The sequence below is a fragment of the Plenodomus lingam genome (genome assembly GCF_022343315.1).
Source record: "Plenodomus lingam strain CAN1 chromosome Unknown contig_21, whole genome shotgun sequence".
NCBI classification, from domain to species: domain Eukaryota; kingdom Fungi; phylum Ascomycota; class Dothideomycetes; order Pleosporales; family Leptosphaeriaceae; genus Plenodomus; species Plenodomus lingam.
The window spans coordinates 678257-700370 of NW_027093938.1; the positions used below are offsets into that span (position 1 = coordinate 678257).

The 22114-nt window shown below is 46.9% G+C and overlaps 8 protein-coding genes across 8 annotated transcripts; 7 read left to right on the forward strand and 1 right to left on the reverse strand.

Moving 5' to 3' along the window:
- The first annotated feature begins 5267 nt into the window (after window positions 1-5267).
- On the forward strand, window positions 5268-8114 carry IAQ61_005130 (uncharacterized protein). Its single transcript, XM_066096673.1, has 3 exons — window positions 5268-6425; window positions 6480-6677; window positions 6734-8114. Exons 1-3 carry the CDS (start codon window positions 5477-5479, stop codon window positions 7963-7965), a joined length of 2379 nt encoding a protein of 792 aa, XP_065953368.1. The 5' UTR covers window positions 5268-5476; the 3' UTR covers window positions 7966-8114.
- A 630-nt stretch (window positions 8115-8744) lies between these two features.
- Window positions 8745-11687, forward strand: IAQ61_005131 (uncharacterized protein). Its single transcript, XM_003843046.2, has 2 exons — window positions 8745-9609; window positions 9676-11687. The coding sequence occupies exons 1-2, from the start codon at window positions 9318-9320 to the stop codon at window positions 11256-11258; spliced, it is 1875 nt and encodes a 624-aa protein (XP_003843094.1). The 5' UTR covers window positions 8745-9317; the 3' UTR covers window positions 11259-11687.
- Window positions 11688-12080: 393 nt separating this feature from the next.
- Window positions 12081-14864, forward strand: IAQ61_005132 (uncharacterized protein; the record flags this gene model as incomplete). The annotated part of the gene is made up of 2 exons (XM_003843045.2): window positions 12081-12893; window positions 12941-14864. Coding segments are annotated over 2 exons (2334 nt in total), but the record flags the coding sequence as incomplete, so codon positions are not given.
- Window positions 14865-15075: 211 nt separating this feature from the next.
- On the forward strand, window positions 15076-16338 carry RPS5 (ribosomal protein S5; the record flags this gene model as incomplete). Its single annotated transcript, XM_066096674.1, has 4 exons — window positions 15076-15174; window positions 15229-15269; window positions 15401-15584; window positions 15675-16338. The coding sequence occupies 4 exons, from the start codon at window positions 15076-15078 to the stop codon at window positions 15990-15992; spliced, it is 642 nt and encodes a 213-aa protein (XP_065953369.1). The 3' UTR covers window positions 15993-16338.
- A 123-nt stretch (window positions 16339-16461) lies between these two features.
- IAQ61_005134 (uncharacterized protein) lies at window positions 16462-17460 on the reverse strand (the record flags this gene model as incomplete). Its single annotated transcript, XM_003843043.1, has 1 exon — window positions 16462-17460. The coding sequence occupies one exon, from the start codon at window positions 17458-17460 to the stop codon at window positions 16462-16464; it is 999 nt and encodes a 332-aa protein (XP_003843091.1).
- A 514-nt stretch (window positions 17461-17974) lies between these two features.
- IAQ61_005135 (uncharacterized protein) lies at window positions 17975-18310 on the forward strand (the record flags this gene model as incomplete). The annotated part of the gene is made up of 1 exon (XM_066096675.1): window positions 17975-18310. The coding sequence occupies one exon, from the start codon at window positions 17975-17977 to the stop codon at window positions 18308-18310; it is 336 nt and encodes a 111-aa protein (XP_065953370.1).
- A 219-nt stretch (window positions 18311-18529) lies between these two features.
- IAQ61_005136 (uncharacterized protein) lies at window positions 18530-20170 on the forward strand (the record flags this gene model as incomplete). The annotated part of the gene is made up of 1 exon (XM_003843042.1): window positions 18530-20170. The coding sequence occupies one exon, from the start codon at window positions 18530-18532 to the stop codon at window positions 20168-20170; it is 1641 nt and encodes a 546-aa protein (XP_003843090.1).
- A 1322-nt stretch (window positions 20171-21492) lies between these two features.
- Window positions 21493-21732, forward strand: IAQ61_005137 (uncharacterized protein; the record flags this gene model as incomplete). Its single annotated transcript, XM_003843041.2, has 1 exon — window positions 21493-21732. One exon carries the CDS (start codon window positions 21493-21495, stop codon window positions 21730-21732), a length of 240 nt encoding a protein of 79 aa, XP_003843089.2.
- Window positions 21733-22114: the final 382 nt, after the last annotated feature.

The window sequence follows — 22114 nt, forward strand, 5'->3', positions numbered from 1 at the left end:
ACAAGCTAAAAATCTTAATAAGATTATACAGGTGTTTAAAAATTTTAAGAGCTTAATACTTAACTAATATAAGCTTAGTATAGTTAAGATTATGCAAGATAATAATATTGCAACACTCCCTTAGCGTGGCAAATCTTGCTTTTAGATCTAGGCAGCTAATAATAGTATTAAAATTAAGAGCTCACCCGTATATACCTATAAACCTAATAGAGGAGTAGAAAGAGTAGGGCAGGAGATTATAACGAAATTAATTAAAATAAGGATTAGTGCTAACCTACTAACAAAGCTCTAGCCTAAAATTATTAAAGCAGCGACTTAGCTCTATAATATAAGCCTGTCCTATACTTATAATATAATATTACCTAACAAAGTGCTAGATTGTTAGTTTAATAGATACTTTAGGTAGTAGCAACTAGAGTAGATAAGGGAGGCAACTACTAATCTCTGCCCTAATTAGAGCGGAATATACGCCTATAGCTGTTAAGCTTACCCCCTTAACCAAGATTAAGTAGCTAGGCGTTACAAGAGGGTTTTTAAGGTGAACCCTTAGGGTTATATTAGATATCTAGTAGGATATAGAGCATCTAACATATATAGGATATAGATCCCCTTGCTTAATTAGATTATTATAACACAGAATATTACCTTTAATAAGGATCTTTTCTATAAAGAGAAAGATCTAGAGTAGCTTTAATAGTTAGAGGCTTAAAAGATAGTTAACGTTATTAGTAAAGATAAGATCTATAATATAGGAGAAGCATATAAAGAGCTTAATATCTTTAATTAGCTTTGTATTGCGGTAGAGCAACATAAGGAGTCTAGTAAGCAAGGAGGACTAAACCTAGCGTAGGAGCTAGGGGGTAGAGTAGAGCTAGAGGAGGTAGATAATTAGGCTAGCTAGCCTAGTAATTCACAACCCCCTAAGCAGACACCTCTAGCGTAGGTACTAAGCATGGCTAGCTTAGCACAAAGGATCTATGCAAAGTCCCCTAAGCTAATAGGGCTCTAAACTCCTAAACTAACACTAGAACTAAACTTTAGTATAGGAGATAAAGGATCTATATAGGTTATAGATTAGGGTCTTACTACCTAAGATAGTAGTAATCTAACTTACTTTAACGCCACAATAGGTAGCTCCTAGGAAAGACCTAGAGGGGAGAGTGCTATTAGTAGGTTACTCTATAAGAGCACAGAGATAGGTAAGGGCACCCTATCTAGCCCTTATAGGGGTAGTAAGCAGAGCTCCTACCTACCCGCTTTAGGACTAGATTCTGTATCTCCTGCAGATCCCTCACAAGCAGCACCTAGAGCTCCTAGAAAAAGTAGAAAACTACAAGTTAAAGGACTACCACTAACGCGTATTAGTAAGCAAGCTTAGGGATAGGACCCTAATAAACTACTAGGAGGCTCTACAAGTATAGGGATATATATAGTAATAGATCTATTAGATATAGATCTAATTAGAAATCCCTTATATAATCTTTTAGTATATCCTAAACTAAACGCTATAATCTACGCTATAATTGCAGTAGTAATAGGGAGCAAACCCCCTAAAAACCCTAAAAGAAATACGCACTAGGACGCTCTATAAAAAGAGCTAAAATAATAGAAGGATCTCTATAACTACTAAATAGGATAGTAATTTAGAGACATAGTATATAAAGAAATTAATACTCTACTAAAAGCTAGTACCTAGGAGGAGATTAATAGGCTAACTAAAGGAGAGCGTCTACTCCCACTTAAATAGGTGTTTACATACAAGCTTAATTAGGATAGTTACCTAATTAAGTGCAAAGCAAGGATAGTAGTAAGAGGAGATCTATAGCTTACTAACTTAATTTATTTAACCTACGCAGCTACCCTAGCAGCTTAAACCTTTAGGACTACAATAGCTATTAGAGCCAAGTTTAACCTTAAGATATATTAATATAACGTTGTTAGAGCTTTCCTTAACACCTTAAGGGATTAACACCCTATAGTTATCTGCGAGCTACCTAAAGGATATTAAATACCTAGGAAGTGCGTTAAGCTTAAACAAGCTCTATATAGATTAAAAGACTTACTATTATTATAGTATAACAAGCTTTTAACTACACTCTTAGAAAATAAGCTTATTACTTCTAAAGAGGAGCTATGCCTGTTCTTTAATAGAGATCGCAGTATCTTATTAATATTCTATGTAGATAATATCCTATCGCTCTATTACTAAAACTACGCAAGCTAAGCTTACAAAGTTATCTAAGCTCTAAAGCAAAGATATACTATAGAAGAAAAGGGACCTGTAAGCTAGTTTCTAGGGGTAAGAGTAATCTAGGATAGAAAGAGATAGATAATAACGCTTATTTATAATAAATATATTAACAAGATTATAAAGAAATTTAATCTAGCAGAGATAGGAAAATTCCCTACTACACTACTATTAAGTAAAGATATTAAAAAGAGCATAGGAGAAGCTACTAAAAAAGAGATTAAGGACTATTAGGAGCGCGTTAGATTAATCCTTTACACCTTAATTATAGGGCGCCCTAATATTGCCTATATAGCCTCCTAGCTCTCCTAATACCTTACTAACCTATCTAAATAACACTTTAATATAGTTAATTAAGTAATTATCTATCTATACTAAACTTAATACTAATTAATCTAATATAGGAATAGAGATCCTAATAAGCTTATAATATATAGTAATGCGTTATTTACTAATAATATTAATACTTAGCAATTATTATATAGATACCTAATTACGCTCTTTAGAGGACCTATTATTTAGAAGGCAGCTTAATAATTAACTATTACTACTTTAATTACTAAGGTAGAGCTCCTTGCGCTTAAGCAAGTAAGCAAAGAAGCAATAGCGTTAAAATATTTTTTAACTAAAATACACCTTACTTTAGATACTACCTAGATAATTAATTATAATAATTAATAAACTATTAGGTTAGTAGTAGGTAATAATAAAAGGATTACTACTAAGCTATGCTATATAGATATTTAAAACATGTGGCTTAGGTAAGAGTATATAAAGGGATCTTTCTATATTACCTACCTACCTACTAGTAATATACTAGCTAATAGGCTTACTAAAAACCTAATAGCATAATAATTTATAAGGTTTAGGGAGCACCTAAAGTTATATAATAGTAGAGTATATATTATATAGCGTTAATTAAAGTAAGGTAGTATATAAGATTTATTAATATATAATATAAAAATAACTAACTATAGCCTACCTCTCTATTATTAACTAGGTAGCTTCCCTAAGGAGCTCTATTACACGCGCAAAGCGTGCCTTAGAGTCTATAGGGAGCTACCTAGGTTGCCCTACCCTAGGATCTATAGGGGGAACCTTAAAGGAGCTAGAGTCCTTATTTTCTAATAAGGAGCTCTAGGCGCCCTTAGCTATAGAAGTAGCCTTGCGCGCAAGCTTAGTAGCAGTAGTAGCAGCTTTTACTAGCTCCTACTATTTAGCCTTACTCTCCTTAAGGAGCACTAAGACCCTCTACTTCTTATCCTTAAGAAGGTCTTAGCTCTTACCTACCTACTTCCTTACTAGGAAGGATAGCGTAGAGTATTAGGCAAGCTTAGGGCTATTAATTAGTTTATTAGTATAAGATCTTACTAAAAGTATTATAAAGGAAAAATTCTTATATAGATTATATATATTAGGATATAGCTATATCTAGAGGAGTACTACTAGTACTAAGTCCCCCTACTAGAAGAGTTATAGCACTTACTATTAGACTTATTAAAGAGCGCTAAGCGTAGATAATTTAGACAAGTTTTAGTATAATAAATACTAGGCTCTCTATAGTAGGAGGATCTTAGGGTCTCCTTAGGAGCTAGAGAGGGAGTAGGCGTAGGAGTAGGGGCCTTAGGTAGGGTCTAGGGGGGAGCGGGAGCTAGAGTTAGAGCTAGAGTAGTAGGAGCTAGAGTAGGAGCGCCTTACCTTAGCTTTATAATCTTAGCTATAGTAGTAGTAGCTATATACTTAGCTACTATACACTTTATAATAGCTTTACGCTTAGTAGTAGCGCGCTCTTCTTTAGTAGTAGTAGCTTTAGTAACTATAGCTTTAGCTATATAAGAGGTAATAAGGGTAGTGTAAGTAGAGTAAGTATAAGTAGTAGGTTTTAACTTTAACTAAGATATAGGTTAGTAAGGATATAAGTATAGTTTAGATCTTTAGGGTTATATAATCTTATAACTTAAGCTATAGTAAAAGATTATAGTTAGGTAGATAGAGTTATAGAGCTCTATCTAGATAATATCTACGCGTATAAGCGTAGGCTAAATAAGGAAGGCGTACTAGTTAGTATCTAAAAGGTAAGCTAATTTAACCCTTTAGATATATAACACTCTAATTAGCTATACTACTTACTAACTATAAGCGTAACTATAATAATAAAAGATCTACCTACACCTAGGGGGTGTGTTATAGGAGGGATATTAACTAGATTATAGAGTATCTTAATCTTAATTAATCCTAATTAATCCTAGTTAATACCCCTATATAACCTACTATCTAATTAACTACTAGCTTACTGCTAAGTGCCTAATAAAAAGCAGGAGCTCTAGTAAGGAAGGTTTACTAATTATTCACCTTCTAGTAAGGGTAGCTAAAGCTCTATATATATAAGTCTAATCGTAGTAGATACAATCTAATAATCTATCTCCTAAATTATTCCTAACCTTAGTAATCTAAATTTCCATAGTAAGGTATATAGTAGTTAGCCTTATAATTATATAGGTATAGGCTAATTATTATACAGGTATAGGCTAATAATTAGGTAGTTTTAGGCCTGTTAATTAGGCAGGTATAGGCTATTAATTAGGCAGGTTAGGCCTAGGGATAGGATAGGCGATAACGTACTAGTAGTTTATATAAGGATGCTAAAAAAAATCTAATACTATTATTACTATACCTAATACTTATATTTTATCTTTTATAAACTACTTTATATACTTTACTAATAGGTCTATTATAAACTACTTTATTTACTCTACTAATAGGTCTATAGTAAACTATACTATATTTATACTATAAAAAAGTAAACTACTACTTTAAACGTATTTATAGGTATACATAAGGTTAGTTTACACCTATATAGTAAACCCCTAGCGTACTATTCTACAGTAAACAATTTCTTACCGTAGTGCAGGAGTGTAACTCGTGGTAAATTTCTTTTTGCTATACCGGTATGGTACGTTAGGATGTATACATGACTAGAAGATGCTCAGATTCAAGCACTTTGTACTACGTAGCTGGTAAAAATGCCTCTTGTTGCTGGGACCCACAGATCAACAGCCGGACTAGGGTGGAAATATACCTACCGTAGTAGCCCGCCATACGTCCTCCTACAAGCTCCAGGTGCACAACCTTTGCTCAGCTTTCCATCAGCAACCCCAGCCCACCAGTGTAAGCTCTCATTCAGTGGCCTGAGACGGGAAGGCTAGCCCCTCGTTACATCTAGTCTACATGTCAGATCGCGACGCGAAGCCACTAGAGTTTGGTTTTCTAACCTCGGATCACGCGGGTGCGCCGCCACGACAACCACAACGACAACAATATGGATCCTACATGACCGGAGGCAGTACAAATGTGCCAGACCATTCCACCGTGATCGCCCAAGCGGGTGTTCAAGATCCTGCACTAAGCTATGGAGACTTTGATGCCCAGCAACGTGTAGCTCCGCCTTATGCAAACTTTGGGTACAATCCTGCTGCCGCGCTGAATTGGGGCTGGAATAACGCGCTCGAATTCAACGATTTCTCGAACCAGTATGAGCCTCAAGGAGAACTTGTGCAAGAATTCCAACAGCAGCCTCTTCCGTCCAATGACTTTACCATTCCAGTCCCAGTTTCTGCTGAAGCGACCGACTACCACCGATTTCAGCAACTTCACAGCGCGACTTCGACGTTGACGGCCACGCCGTCGCAGAACCCGTTTACGCCGCCTCTGCCACCTCAGTTGTCACAGACGAGACCCCACGTCCAGGCCGGCGTGAAGAGGAAGGGGAACTCGGAGCCTGATCTCTCTGCTGCACAGAATGCGAATCACCTCGCAGAGGGCTCAAACAAACGTCAGCATATATCGCGAAACCCGTCGGACGCGTCCACAGCCTCATCAGCTGTAGCTGCGACGCCCAATACTCGACCTCCGCACGCGGTTCGAGGCGCGGCCACAAGCACCACCACAAGCACCAACGAGCCTACGTCGCGATCAGTGCAGCCGGAAGAAACCCAGGCTGAAGGAAGGAAAGAACAAAGTAAAGGCACCGGTTCACGAGGAATAACCAGCGACACCGCCGAAGCTCGGAAGGTGGCCAATTCGGAGGGAGTGGATGTACTTCCAGCTGGCAAAGTTTTCCCAATTCAAATTGGCTCAAAGCTCTTCAGATTATCCGGAGCCTCATTGTCTTCGGATGGTAAGCATGAAACCCTCTTTTGTCAAGGTGTGATGATTACTGAGACTGCTAGAGCTCCGTCCTACTTCTCTCACTTCTTTGGCCATCAATTACAGGAGAATGGTGGCCGCGCCGGTGATGTGAAGACTCTGTATATCGACCGTGATCCTGATACGTTCCGTGACATTGCACTGCATTTACAAGGCTACCACGTCACGCCGAAGAATGGTGAACACTTTGTGAAACTGTATGCAGATGCGCAATTTTATTCTTGTGAGTTGGCAGCGATAGGAAATCATAAATGATCTGTCATGGACTGACAATCCAAGTGCCGCAACTGACGAAACAACTGTTCAAGACCGATATCTTCGTCAGCATCGGCGGAACGCCGTTCCAAGTCCCGAGGGATTTATTTTCAGCACCAGGCGATAGCCCCAACTACTTCTCTTGGGGCTTTGCTCAATTCTTTTCAACGCCAGCAGAAGCGTTCCCAGGACTAGACCGCAGTGCTCTGCTTCGCCCACCCTCCATCTCCCCGCCTTCAGTGCCCAATAGGAATGGCGAGGTATTCAGGGAGCTGCTGCAGCTCCTTCAAGGCTATGATCTAGAGATTCGAAACGAAGAACACCGTTCCCGTCTCCTAAGAGATGCACGTTACTTTCACCTCAAAGGCCTCGAGCAACGTCTTATCCTGCACGAGATTTCGTATCACCTGAAGCGCCAGCAGTCAGAGATTCTGATTCGCCTTGAGGATATTCGACAGTCAGGTATTTCCTTTAGTACAGACGAATCCTCTGGAAAATCGGAACCTGATTCCGCCCATGGAGGCCCAACAGCATCAGCAGCGGTATCGCCGTTATCGAAGCCAAAGAGCATCACAGGACCAGGCTTTGTCACGTATGCACGCCCTTTTACGGATGATGCCGCGCAAAACCACACCTTGATTCTCGAAACATCAGCTACGGAGTTTGCGAAGATACATTTTCCATGTACCGCTCAGGATTCAAGGCAACGCTCTGGAATTGACCTCTGCGCTAGCTTCTACGACTCGAGTCTCGCGCGTATGACTTCGCTGTTTACTGTGATTGCATCCAAACTCGGGCTGTCGGCCAATCAACCATTCGGTTTCGCTTATCTGCGACCAGGCGGCGGTACCGCATCCCAGTCGGCCAGCTCAACACGCCCTGGAAGCAGTGAGCGCCGTGTACGAGTCAGGCTTGATACTGAGTGCGCAGTTCTGTTAGACGGCGCTCCAGTAGAGATTGCCATGAATGTGGAGAGCGGGACGATGGGCATCCGCAAATCTGGAGGTGCACGTCTTTCCCCTGAGTGGCTATGGGTCGGCAGGACGATTCACCATAACAATGCCAACCTGCGGACAGGCGAGGATGCAGAAGTTGAGTGGACAGTCAAACGTGCGCAATGGCGTGTGCGTGTCGAGCCGATGGAAAGCGACACGGATGGAAATCAGGTGCAAGTTTTGTTGTGTGCAGTGAAGATCGAAGCTTCAACCACTGAACGAACACGCAATCAAGCGCGAGGGTTCCTAGGAGGTGGATGAGATGGCTCATCCGATTAGTCCCGTATACCGTGGCGTGTTCGGCTGGAGTGATGTCGGCGGCATTGCACTACCGGTATAGTTCTGTGGAAGCTGATTGCTCCATGCCGTGTTGGTTCGGTGATGCGATTGGCGATTCGTTGGGAAAGGTGGGGGGGAGGGATGGGGGTACTGCATCGCATCACCGGGGCAGCAAGTCTGCATTGATCTGGGATTGACTGAGGATCTATGCCATCTACCATGGCTCGGCCAGATCGACATCCATAGAGGATATCTATTTGCTGTTCTGCAACTCTTTTGGTGTCTGCCATGACGGGCCATCGGAAAGGGTCGACCACCTCAACATTGAAATAGCGGGGCAGTTTAGGCTATAGATTCTACTGTTGGTAAAGCCAGTTCGCAAGTTGCACCATGACTAGATACTGTGTGCTCCTGGGCTTGAGCACAGCCAGTGAGTACAGGCCGATGCACACTGCTCTTGCTGGTAACCACAGACGCTGTCCTCGTATCACTTGTACAACGGACCTTGCTGTTGGCATCTGGTCTTGGGTTTGACACAGGCACGTCCGACGCCAATTGAAATGTGGGAAGAAGCCATGACATGCAAACAGGGCATCGTCATCCAACACTACTCGGTGGCCTCTTCATCTACAGCCTGTCTCGAGGTGTTTTGTGTTTTCGTGATGGGGGACAGATGGCACAGAGGTGGAGAGGAGGGAGGAGTAGGAGGTGGAGAGGAGGGAGGAGGTGGAGAGGAGGGAGGAGATGGAGAGGAGGGAGGAGGAGAAGGAGGAGACATTCAGTTCAGCCATGGAAGGATCGTCGCGGATGACTAGCGAAACAAGCCAGCCAATCAATTGCCCCCGCAGCAGCCTGCAACGAGCATCGCTGCATCTGCTTTTACCGTTTACCGCTGTTCGTAGTTGGAGTAGCATCGCGTTTGGAATCCCTTGGTATGGGAATCTCTGTCGCCCATGCATACTCAATACTCATCAGCCAGCCATGTGACTCGAGAGGGAAGCTTGCAGCCAAAAATCCAGACGGGCCTTCTGGGCCTCGTGCCAGCTGCTTCCCCAACTAACGTACCTACCGGTACTGTACGGTACTTGCAAGTCGCAACGCGTCAAATTTCCTCCGTTCCCTTCGCTCGCGCCCACTTTTTCTTGCTAGCAGTTTCCATCGCCCGACCGAAACATAAAGCTCCTGTTCTTCTTCCAACTTCCTTGATTGTCCATATTCCCCCTCCCCCCCCAATTCATTCGAGTCTTTCGTCACTTTGCCTGGCTACTTGTTTGCCTGCTTGATTGGATCCTGGCCTTGTTCAACAAGAGACGGGATTCCATTGCGCGCCGCTCATGTCATTGATTCAGCATGTCACGCAGCAGGAAGGCACAGATCGTGATGAGGCGTTGGTAGACTTGTTTCTGCCGCCGGTCGATCGCCAGATTAGCCGACAGGAAGCCACGGAGCGTCGCTATTCTCTCGAGAGTGCAATCTCAGGAGCAGGATTGCAGGCAGCACCAGGCCAGGGCAAGACCGTCAAGAGGATCATCAGTTATGATGTGCTTCCGAGGCCGGAGGCGCCAGTCACTGGAGAGGAGTATGGGGGGTTGACGCCGTACAAGGTGCCAACTTCCAAACGTATTGGTAAGTCTTCTGTGATTGTCCGTCGAGAAAGGATCGATCGAATGGACCACTAACATGCAACCCCAGCACAGGTCGTTGCAATTATTTTGGCTTGTTGGTTCGCTAGCGGCATTGTTTTTGGATTCGCAGCTCTAAAGCCTATTCTAATCAAAGAGGGTGTCTTCCGAGATCTCTGCACACCCGAAGAGCTGGACGCAGACGTGGAAGTCTGCTTCGACCAAGCCCTTCGATTAAACTTCTTCTTCTCGCTGGCGTCTACTACTGCAAATGTATCTGCTCTCCCTGTTGGTACTCTGCTCGACCGCTATGGGCCAAGGCTCTGCATGTTTCTTGGCTCCTTCTTCCTTGCCATGGGCAGTCTTCTAATGAGCCTGGCCTTTCAGGTTGAGGCCTTTGATGGATATACGATTGGAAATTTCTTCCTTGCGCTGGGCGGCACATTTGTCTTCCTGCCCTCGTTCCAAATAGCTAATGCCTTTCCCAAGATAAGTGGCACTATCGTCGCCCTCGTCACTGGCGCCTTCGATGCATCAGCGGCTGTGTTTCTCTTCTACAAGATGGCCTACGACGCAACCGATGGGACTTTTAAGCCGCAGACTTTCTTTCTCGTTTATCTAATCGTTCCCATCGCCATCACCATCGCCCAACTCACCTTCCTCCCAAGCGAGGCCTACAAAACAGCGCCGCAATTGGAGATGAAGATTCAAAAAGCGGAAGACCCCATGCAAGACATCCACTCCTCAGATGACGATCTCCCAGAAGACGAAATGTGGCGCGTCAGAAAAGCCCGTAGCCTGCGGCGACGCGAGCGCATCAGCAAACTCGACGACCTCGTCGGCGACGAAGCCACGCGCAAGATGCGCGAGGAGAAGCAGGAACACAAGCTCGAAACCTCGGGCGTCTGGGGCGCACTGCACAACAAATCCGCAAAGGACCAGATGCTCACACCCTGGTTCATACTCCTTACTCTTCTCACTGTCGTCCAGATGGTACGCATGAACTACTTCATCGCTACGATACGGGAGCAGTACACATATATGCTCGGATCCGCCGAGCTCGCCGCCAAAGTCAATGACGTCTTTGACTGGGCACTGCCCCTTGCCGGTGTCATAGCCACGCCCTTTCTCGGCGCACTTCTAGACAACGTGAGCACGCCGGGCGTGCTCCTCATCCTCGTCATCCTCATCACCGCCGTCGGCGTCGTGGGCTCCATTTCCGCGCTCTGGGCCGGCTACGTCAACGTCCTGCTCTTCGTCTTCCTCCGACCGCTATACTACTCCGCCATGTCCGACTACGCGACCAAAGTCTTTGGCTTTGCCACCTTTGGCCGCGTCTACGGCACCATCATCTGCTTCTCCGGCCTCATCAACTTGTCGCAGACGGGCATCGACGCTCTGACCAAGACGGCGTTCAACGGTAATCCCATTCCTGTCAATGTGTTTTTGTCTGTTGTGGCGTTTTTCATTGGTTCGGCGCTGGTTATCTATGTGACTGTGCAGGTGTATCGGATGAGGAAGAGATTGGACCGGGAAGACGCGATGACAGTTACGAATACGGATGTTGGATCTATTATGGAAAGTTTGCTCGAGGAAGAAGAGCCGAGTTATGGGACGATGGGCCGTGGAAGACCGCCGGCCTGGGAGGCTTGATTGCATGGGAGCCTTTTATTTTCGAGATTGAAATGATGTTTTGCGCCTTTCTCACAATACTACGGTATAATATCATGAGGAAAACTTCGGGTTAAAAAAGGGAGTACTACTCATGGCGTCTACGGAGAAGCGGATTTTTTTTGGCAATATCTGAAGCATACTGCTCTTCAACATGGATCTCTTCCTTCCTGGATCTTCTCTGGATGCATCATATTCTGGTCATATACACCAAGTCGTCGTCAAGCGGTCTCACAGCGGCAAGAGAATGCCCCGGCGTTATCTTAACATGTTGTCGACTGTACAGTATTCATTATTTAGCATGCGTGTTTGGTTGCTTGGATGTCACAGGGCGTGCAAGGCTGAATATGTGAACAGTTTGTAATGCATCGTTGATTATTTTTGATTTATATATATATATATATATATATACATATGTTTGCTGAACGTTCAAACGTATATCATTGTACAAGCTAGGGACCTTCTTATTACAAGTACTGTAGCTAGCACTTTGTGATTCGCCTGCTTTACTGATTAGAAGTTGGCATTATTCGCTTGATGACAAGATGATGAGTATAGATGCAAACCCAGCTATTGAACTCCACCTGGGATTTCCAATTCGAGCAGTTCATCACAGGTGCATTCGAGACCCTTGATTAGGAGCGCAAGTATTGTTAGAGTCGGTCCTTGGTAGCAACGTTCACCATGCGCAGTCGTAAACATCGATAGTCCATTGGGCAGTATTCTATAGCTGCTAGATTAAACTTTATGGGTGACGATGTGTGACTTCACAAGCAGTGAGGTGTTTTTTAACAAAGTCCAGGCAAGCTGGTCCGTGCGCGTTGTTATGGCAGGGGAGGTGGTGTCGCGTGGGTTTGTTTATCGTCCGAACGTCCGAGCTCGTTCCACAACATCACTGCAACTTCTTTACCAAGCACAACTACCATTGACCGCATCAGCTACAGAAAAGCGTCTCAGCCTACAGCATACTTACCCTTTGGATACCTCAAATACACTCATAATACCGCCAAGTTGGCGCGCCTCAACGAATCCCCGGTCCAAATGGATCCGCCCTCTTCACCCGTCAAGCCGCCCTTCTCACGGGACATGCCTGTGTTTCCGGCGAGCCCAGTGCGCGTAGGCACACCACCACGATCACCGCGACACGGCGGCGAATCTCCAGTCATGTCCCCTTCCCAGTCTGCACCCAACATGCGATCGCCCTCTCCATTGCGTAACCAACATCAACGCACCGGCTCGGATGCCTCCGTCGAAAGCATCAAGCGCAGACACCAACGCACCAATTCGGAGATCTCAGTCTCAGGGCTTGCTGTCATGTTCGAGAACCTCGAGGTTAAGGACCCAAAGGAAGCGGCCAAACGATACAAGGAAGCGCTTGCAAAAGAAAAGGCAAAAGGGGACAAGGCAGAAACGAGATACCAGATGCTGATCGACCGCAAAGATGTTTATATCGAACAGCTGAAGGGTGACTTGGAGAAAGCAAAGGCCGCACTTGAGGTTGGCGTTACAAAGTCCAATTACGAGAGAGAGTACATGTCTAGCCGGGAGAAGATTGCCACCCTAACCCAAAGATTGAGTGACATGGATGACAAGTATCGAACTCTCAACATAAAACTGGTAGGTTATGGAAGGAGCATTACCGCATAAAGTACTGACTATCGCAGGACCGCAGCGAGAGACACCGCCAGATCTATGAGGAGAAGTACATTAAGTATAGAAAACAGACTCATGAACTCACCAAAGATAACTTGAAGGTGTCGGGTAAGATCCCAACATTACAGGCGGAAATTCAAGTGCTAGAACGCAAATTACAACGCACCGAATCGGATGTTCGCTTCAAGACAGAGGAGGCTGCAAAATACCAAAACCAGGTATACGGCCTCCAAGTAGAGGTGGAGAGTGTTCGTGCTCGATCGGACGAGCAAATACAGTCGCTACAGCAGCAGTTGAAGGTTGTGGAGGAGGAGCGGGATGCGCTCAAGACCAGCTTGCAGGAAGAGGAAGTCATGCGAGTCGCTGCAGAAGGCCGTATCGCTCTTCCTGCTGTTGCCGCAGACGAGAACGATGAGTTTGACTCTCCCATACGTTCACCACGCAAACAGCGCAAGTGTCGGAAAGATGAAGATGACAAGGAAAACGTGTCTCCTAAGAAGGGGGCCGTCGAACTGCGATTCCTGCAGCAAGAGTTGACTGCTGAACGACGGCTACGCGAACGTGCCCAAGAGCAGATAGACTTCATGAAGATGGAGTGCCAGTTTGAGTGCTGCTCTTGCCGTATTGCTGAAAGGCAAAGCAGACAATACGTTCATGACAACACCTATGCCACGGAAATGGAACGTATCAAGACATCTGTCCCGGCATTCACACCTCCACCCAGTAATCACGAAGACGATCAGATGGAAGATGCGGTAGCCAAGCATGAGACCATGCAGCCTGAACGTCCATTTACACCACCTTTGGAGGAGTCATTGCAGTCGAAACAGGACATGGACCATGAAAGTGCTGTTCATGTGCACACGCCCCCTGTCGCATCAGACACCGTGCTTGCATTCTCGCCCTCTACAGGTACCTTTCGCTCTGTCCCCTCACCCGTGAAGGCAGCTGCCCCTGCTTGCGCTACTACGACATTACAGCCATCACCCCTGATAGAGTCGAGACATGTGTCCAACACTGTTGCTGATGTTGAGTCTACACTAGTGTCAAGGCCACAGTCACGAGTAGGATTTGTCCGTAGCGAGCGTAGGGAGAGCAAGACTATTGATATCAGCATTCACGAGGATGCCATCGATGACAGCGAAGACGAGGACGAATCGCCGCCAACGCCACCATCCCCGCCTCAGGAGCCATCTGGGCCAGCCACCCCCTATCTCACTCGAACAATCACCACCACAACTACGATTCCGCTCCACTTTTCACCCGCGACTCCAGCCTTCAAGCCTGGCCGGGGCCCCATGACACCTTCCACTGTAGCTCACGCAGCAGCAGACGCTTCTACACCCGTGCTTGGCGAGCTCTCACTCAACAAGCTACCGATCGACCGAGAGGCCGCATTGCAGGCCATCCGCGAGCGACGAGGTCGTGCTAGAAGCATGGCTGCCGGGCAGGGAACGCCGATGAAATTGATGGTACAGGGTGTCAAAGATCGGAGAGACATCAGTGCGCCTGTCTCACGGGTACGAAAATGAAGTTGAACGGGTGTCGAGGAGTTAGCACATGTCCCTGGAAGAAGATGTGCTAATGTTTATGGGATCAGTGCGAATCTTCGCCAGGGCTATCAGAGCTGTCAGACTCTTGAAGTGGGAATTGGTTTTGTTCAGCGGCATTGCAAGGCGTCTTGTCTGCGTTTTGCAGCGTTTGATTCATTGAGTTGGGATATTTTTCTTGGTTGTTTTGAATTGGACAGTCGGCTTGGCCATATACCACGGTTGTGCTCTGTCTTATGTTTTTAGGATAAGTATTTTTTTGGTAATTGAACAGAGTTATGGTTGTATACAATATGATGCCATGTATATGATCTTTCGTGATGATCTCTTTGGAGATTTATACAACCATGGAGGTGTTTACTGTGGTAGGTGAGTGAATTGTACATGATAATGTGCGCATGCTGTTCTGTACTGCACAAGGGTGGGTAAGGGCCATTTTGGGGTGGAAGCGTGCCAAGCCTCGCACTGGCGCTATTGGCTGGTAAGCGAGTAGCGCATCGCACTTGCTTTCAACGCATCACGAATTTGACCTCCGCAGCCGACAACTTCGAATTCCGACGTCCATCTCCCTCAACTAACCACCGCCACTCGCAATCATGTCTGACGGAGAAGTCGATGTCGAGAACCCTTCCGGCTACGCCATCCTGCCCAAGGATGTCACCGACGAGATTGGCAGCGTCAAGCTGTTCAACAAGGCAAGACCAACGCGAAACTTCAGAGGCACGCACATTGTCTAACACTTTTTGCAGTGGTCCTACGAGGAGGTCGAAGTCCGCGACATCTCATTGACGTACGTTTACCCGCACGATGCATCCCTTTCCCCTTCACGCTCTCCGCGAATGAGAGCCGGCTAGCAAATTGCACACTGGGGATATCCTGCTTGTATTGCGCTGCGAGACCTTCGGCTAACTGAAGCCGCAGCGATTACATTCAGATCCGCACACCTGTCTACATCTCACACTCGGCTGGCCGTTATGCCGTCAAGAGATTCAGGAAGGCTCAGTGCCCCATCATTGAGCGTCTCACCAACTCGCTCATGATGAACGGCCGCAACAACGGAAAGAAGCTCATGGCTGTGCGCATTGTCGCTCACGCTTTCGAGATCGTATGTAGACCTTCCAATCGCCCATATCTTGGTCTGGAAAGACTCCAGATCGAGGGGATGACAGACGAAGGATTTGGCTAATAAGCTCAGATCCACATCATGACCGACCAGAACCCCATCCAAGTCGCCGTCGACGCCATTGTCAACTGCGGTCCCCGTGAAGACTCTACCCGTATCGGTTCCGCTGGTACCGTCCGTCGCCAGGCCGTCGATGTGTCTCCCCTCCGCCGCGTCAACCAGGCCATTGCCCTCCTCACCATTGGTGCCCGTGAGGCCTCGTTCCGCAACGTCAAGAGCATCGCCGAGTGCCTTGCTGAGGAGCTGATCAACGCTGCCAAGGGAAGCAGCAACTCCTACGCCATCAAAAAGAAGGATGAGCTGGAGCGTGTCGCCAAGTCCAACCGATAAGGGCGTGCGAATTTTATGTGTGTGGTGGAGCTGCATGGTGTCTGGGAGGAGTTTTTCTCACGGCTTCTTGGTCTGGTTTTGAATGGCCAGGCAGGACCGAGGATCTTCAGCATGGCATGGGTTCTCTAGGCGAACAACCAGCTCTTTCATGGTTGCATGACAAAAATGGACAATTTCGATACCACAAAAGACTTGCTCTATGGTGATGATGAAGAAGGATATCCCATGTTTTATGTGGGTGATAGACATGTGCGAGTCGTGGCTCATGTATGCCATGTATGCCATGTATGCGGTCGTAGCAACCGAGAATGATAGTGAATGACATGCTACAACGTTGAGCTTGAGATTTCCTGCTTGAACCTACTGCTATTGATGGATTTACAAAGACGCCAAAATCTGTCATGGACTATATCTAGGGTATCGTCGCGCATTGGTCAAAGATGCTTTGAAAACAACAAATCAGGTCCATCTAGGCTTTCGCCCTCGCCAACACAGCTCGCTCCAGCACGCCTCCGAACTGCTCAAAGGAGACCTTGCCTTCCTTGCCATTCCCAAGAACCTCTGCATCCTTGTACACTTGCTCCATCAACTCGACATCGATCCTAACCAGCCACCCCCTCGCCGTAATCATGACATGTCCATCGCCCTCTCTTTGCAAAGCCGCCATCAGCCCACTGGCCCTGACCAGCCTCTCAGCCCACAACCTATCCTTGCCCTCTGTGTACGCAACATCCACCAAATCCACACCCCCACGCCTCCTCACCTCCTCACCCACAAACTTGACAACCCGCTCCCGTCTCTCGACCTCCTCGGCAGCCTCAATCTCCCGCTCCCTCTTCAGCCGTTCGCGCTCCTCCCTCTCCTTCTCGCGAATCGCCTCCTCGATTGCCACGCGGCGTGTGCGTTCAGCCTGGAGCGAGGCCTCGCGTTCCTCGGCGCCCTCGGATTCTTGCAGACGGCGGAGTTCGGCTTCTTGTCTGTGGAATTCGTGGTATGCGCGTCTTTGGTCTTTGCGGGCGAGGGATTTTGCTTTTTTGGCGCCGATGGTGCGGTTTGCGGGGGTGGGGCGGGGGTGGTTTGGGTTTGGGTTTGCGGGGCCGGGGGCGTGGTCGTCGTCTTCGATGTTGGGTTGGTGGTTGGGCTGGTTGGGAGGTGTGGGTGCGGCGTTGTTGTCGTGGTCGTGGTCGTGGTCGGCGTGGCGCCGTGCAAGGCCCTCGTCTAGTGGTGCTCCTTCTGGGGCCGTGGTATCATTTTCGACTTGTGTTCGCTCAGTGCTGTGTGCTGGTGTGTCTGTTGGCTGGCTGCGTCTTTGCTGTGCATTGTACCGTTCTGCTATTTGCGGGGCGAAGTACAGTGTACCGCAGAGAATGGCTGTGTGGATGAGGTCTTGTGTGAGAGGTGTTCCAGGTTTGGTGAATGGTAGGAGAGAGTTGAGCAGCATGATGGGGAGAGAGAAGAGCGCTCCCATGGTAGTATGTGTGGTTGTCCTAGCCAGCGGGAGGGGGTTGTGGTTGGAAACGGCTGATGGTGGGGTTTGTGGGTGATAGATATACAAACTTGAGAGCAAATTGCGTATGGGAGTACAGCGAGAAAGATTTCCTGCCAGTCCTAGACACAAGAGTGCTGTGTTTGGGGTGGGAGGAACCAAAGTTGAACACGCAAGACGGCAGAACTGTTGGAGCGGGCATTGAAATGGATGATGCAACATCGATGAGCTGTACGCCTAGCCTCCATCGGGCTTAGCGGCAGTCACTTTCTTCACCGTCTGATGCGTGTTCACGTTTTATTCACGTTTGTCAAGCAACTCATGATCGTTTATGCGACATAGTCTGCTGCCAGCAATGCATCTTGATCCATCCATACTACTCAGACGCCATTCCAGCACCAGTCAAAGGAAAGGAATCCTCCATCGGTACCTCTCGAGAGTAACAAGACCGTGGTAGTGCGGGGAATGCACCGTGGAAGTGGCCGACTTCAAAGTTATGGCATCTTTCAGTCGCTGTGGTGAGCACCTGACAACGCTCTTTGACGGTCATCTCAAGCGTCTGCCTTTGCTTAACAATGCATACAAGGTCCCCGAACCAATCGTAGATGTGATGGTATCCTCAAAGCCTAATGGTGGCACAAAAAGTGTTCATGGCCATAGCACCGGCACTACCGTAGTCAATGAACGACTACTTACCATGCTAGACATGGGCAAGCGAGGTCCAGAGAAGAGGTGCCGCCACCAGTTTCGTGACGCGATCTCAATTGAGAGCAATGCGCGACCTGGTCTCTTCGCGTCCAGGACGTTTGAGCGGTTGGTTTCCGTCTACTGAAGTGTATTCCTATCAAGTCTGTGGATTGTAATATATTTAGGTGTTTGGGCAGAGCAGTCACATTGGATTTACACATGCGCCCTTGACTACACACCGCTCTGACGTATTCGCATTCAATCTCAGTTCCTTCCCTTTTCCAAACACCCAACCATTCTTACCACGTAATTACCTATTTACCGTTCATCTCCAATTCACACAGCTCAATCCTTGTTCGTCATTATGGTTGCAACAAAGGAAGCCTCCAAGGAACCCTGGCCCAACACGTCTGGCTTCGACACCAGCTACGAAGAGCATGAGCCTGTCGAACTTACCGTCAAGGGCGAGATACCGTACTATGCAGCAGGTGTATTGTACCGAACAGGACCGCTAGGCTACAAAGCAAAGACAATTGACGGCAAGACGTGGAGTGCAAAGCATTGGTTTGATGGCTTCAGTGGGATTCATCGTTTCCAAATTGACTTTCCAGACGCGAATGGCCCTGCTAAAGTGCAGTATCGTTCACGGCGTACGGTGGATGAGTACCTTGAGACTGTTCGCAAGACTGGAAAGGTCGATTGCACTACATTTGGCCCGCAACGCGACCCTTGCGAGTCTTACTTCAAGAAAGTATCATCCATGTTCACATCTTCACGGGACACCAAAAATGTCGGTGTTACTCTGTCTATCAACATGCCTGGCGGCGGGTTCCAGAAATCAATGGTCAATGGTCACACCAATGGGATAGTAACTCTACACGCCAAGACAGACTCCTCACAGCTCAAGAAGATAGACCCTGAGACGTTGCAACCACTTGGCCTTGTCTATCAGAGTATACTCCACCCTGATCTGAAAGGTGCCTTCTCAGCCGCACACGCCAAGTCGGACCCGATCACCGGCGATGTCTTCAACTTCAATCTCGATTTTGGCGCCAATTGTACATATCGGATCTTCAGATCCTCACTGGAGACTGGAAACACCGACATTCTTGCTACTTTCACCGGCACACCCACATATATTCACTCGTTGTTCCTGTCCGAGAATTATGTCATCCTCTGCACTTGGAGCAGCCACATTACTGCCTTGGGCATCCCCATTCTTTATCACAAAAACATCGCCGAAGCAATCGCACCCTTCGATCCCAACTTCAAAGCGACATGGTACGTCATCGACCGCACCCACTCCAAAGGCCTGGTAGCAACATACTCGAGTAAACCCTTCTTCTGCTTCCACAGCGTGAATGCCTGGGAAGAACCCTCGCCCACCGATCCCACCAAAACAGACATCATCACTGAACTGAGCATGTTTGAAAACAACGACGTTGTAAAACGCTTCTACTACGACAGCATCGTTTCCTCCGTCGCCGATCCAGATTTTCAGGGCGATAATAGATCATCAAGTCTACCCATGCAAGCCCAATTCCGCCTCCCCTGCGTAGATCACGGCATGGAAACTAAAGTCCCTCGCACCGCAGAAATCATCTTCCAAGCACCAAAAGCCATATCAATGGAACTCCCAACCATCAACCCCTCTTACCTCACCAGACGCCACCGCTTTACCTACGGCTGTACGGACCGCCTCAAGTCGAGTTTCATGGACGGCATCGTCAAGTTCGACAATGTGTCTCAAACGAGCATCTTCTGGGAAGAAGAAGGCCATACGCCCGGCGAACCGATCTTCGTCGCCGATCCCGAGGGGATACAGGAAGACGATGGTGTGCTGTTGACGGTAGTGTTGGATGGGTTCGAGGAGAGGAGTTATCTGCTCGCGCTAAGGGCGAGGGATTTGAAGGAGTTAGGTCGCGCGGAGATGAGGGGTCCGATGGGATTTGGGTTTCATGGGACGTTCAAGGCGGGGGGGCGGGGGTATACTGGGGATATTTGATGGTGGATATGGAGAGATAGCATGTTTTGTGCTGGTAAATTGAATTTGGAGCTGGGAAGATGAAGCTATTATAAATCTTGTTAAAACAGAAGCTGGTATCAAATCAAAAAATTGTTTTCTAATACTCAGGTAATCGGCTATGTTGTTCTCACAAGTCCTTGCCAGCAACCCCAAAAGCGACTCTACATCACGATGAATCCAACTCTGTTGGGTTTTGCTGTGCTGTAGCGTTTGGGTTCGTTTTGTCCCAGCGGGGTGGGGGAACTTTAATTAAATATTGAAGGGTGTTTTGTTGGTTCTCGATATGGGTAATGGTGGTGGGGTTCTAGTAGATTGACATTTGTTGCGATAGCAGCATAAGAGAGAGAAAGTTTGGGTACAAGTTATACACAGTGTCAGTCAGTTTGGCCGCAATGGGCAGTTGTTGTCTGCCCTTTTGCAAAATAATGTATGATTTCCAGTGTCGAACAATGATTTACCACTGTGCACATTTGTGAGTTTAACGTAGATGCACAGAATCTCGTACAAACGAATCAGACTGGAAGCGATTGCGTTGAAGCATGTGCTACCAGCTGGCTGATTTCAATGGTGGATATCAAGTATTGATATTGTTCTGGACTAGGCGGGATCTCATCAAGTCTCAGCACGACTACTATTAGTCGTTGATTCTGGACGAGCTGCAGGAGAGAATTATATAAGTAGGATCCTTGTTGCAAGGGAGTAGACAGTATAGTAGATCAAATTGCATTTATATATTCACTCGAACTGCGACCATCCGTTCGTTCGTAGCAGTGTTGAAGGTCAAAGGCAATACCATTAGCTGAGACAAGTTTGTTGTACCTCGGTAAGACAGAAGCAGATTGTCTGTGTCTCGCTTACTTGTAGAATATACCTCATCATAAGGTTTGGGTTGATAAATTCTGATGCGCGCGTTCAACCTGGATGGTCGGTAACGTAACGTGCGATATCAGTCCGATTGATCGCCGAATTCTCATGCATCATATGCATGTCATGGATGCATAACCAATAAATTAAAGGGATCAAATACTGACAGCATCCAATCAATGATATCTCTTAATTTTTATTGACAGGACACGCTTCTCAAAAGAAAAATCACATGAAGATCAATGCTTGTTTTCGGCGATAGCTCGGCATTGAGCTATTCGTGTCAAGCATTGCTATGTATGACGGACTCTTGTCAACAGAGACCTATACATGAAAAAAGAAGAGGCAATTACCTTGAATTCCTTCCTCATCCAAATATACAGGTGCCCTTCGCACACTCATCAAGTTACACATCAGACTCCATCCTCTACATCAACATGACCACCCAATCTCCCTCAGCCTCTGATTACCGCTCATCATACACGCCTATGGCAGAAAATACACGACAAAAAAATCAACACCATGCGTTTGGTATCAAGTCGCTTAAAGCAGCTCTCAAGAAACCATTCCAGGGATGGTCGACGGACCTCATGCGAGCGAGAGACAACGACGATGATGACTACAATTTCGCGAGTGGGGCACCCCGTGGTACCCAGAACAGCTGCAAGGATAACTGAACGGGAGAGAAATATTTTAAGCAATGCGGGAAAGGAATGAAGGATCGATTCCAGAGTTGAAGCTGCACTGAGGAAGTCGGTGGCAAATTGCAAGGTCGAGCAGAAAGTGTCTTGGTATACTGTGATCGAATATGGGGCGTGAGAACACTAAAATTATCCCAAGTACTTTGAGAGAGGCTACGCAACAGTACACAAAAGTAGTGATATCATTGTTCGGTTGTTGGATTGCTTAAGTCGCGGCGCGGGGTGGTTGAGATATCACACCACGAGTGGCCGAATTCGAACACCAACAAACTAATGGGATACCATTTCTCTCTGTCACTTCGACAGACTGTAGCCCGCTTGTGTTGAATTATGTCTGCGAATCGTCTGTCTTTGGAAC

Bases quoted from the DNA above. Each gene is read 5' to 3' on its own strand.
- IAQ61_005130 (XM_066096673.1), top strand. From the start codon at position 5,477: ATGTCAGATCGCGACGCGAAGCCACTAGAGTTTGGTTTTCTAACCTCG. The intron at 6,426-6,479 runs GTAAGCATGAAA...AGACTGCTAGAG, and splicing joins AGCCTCATTGTCTTCGGATG to CTCCGTCCTACTTCTCTCAC. The intron at 6,678-6,733 runs GTGAGTTGGCAG...TGACAATCCAAG, and splicing joins AGATGCGCAATTTTATTCTT to TGCCGCAACTGACGAAACAA.
- IAQ61_005131 (XM_003843046.2), top strand. From the start codon at position 9,318: ATGTCATTGATTCAGCATGTCACGCAGCAGGAAGGCACAGATCGTGAT. The intron at 9,610-9,675 runs GTAAGTCTTCTG...ATGCAACCCCAG, and splicing joins GCCAACTTCCAAACGTATTG to CACAGGTCGTTGCAATTATT.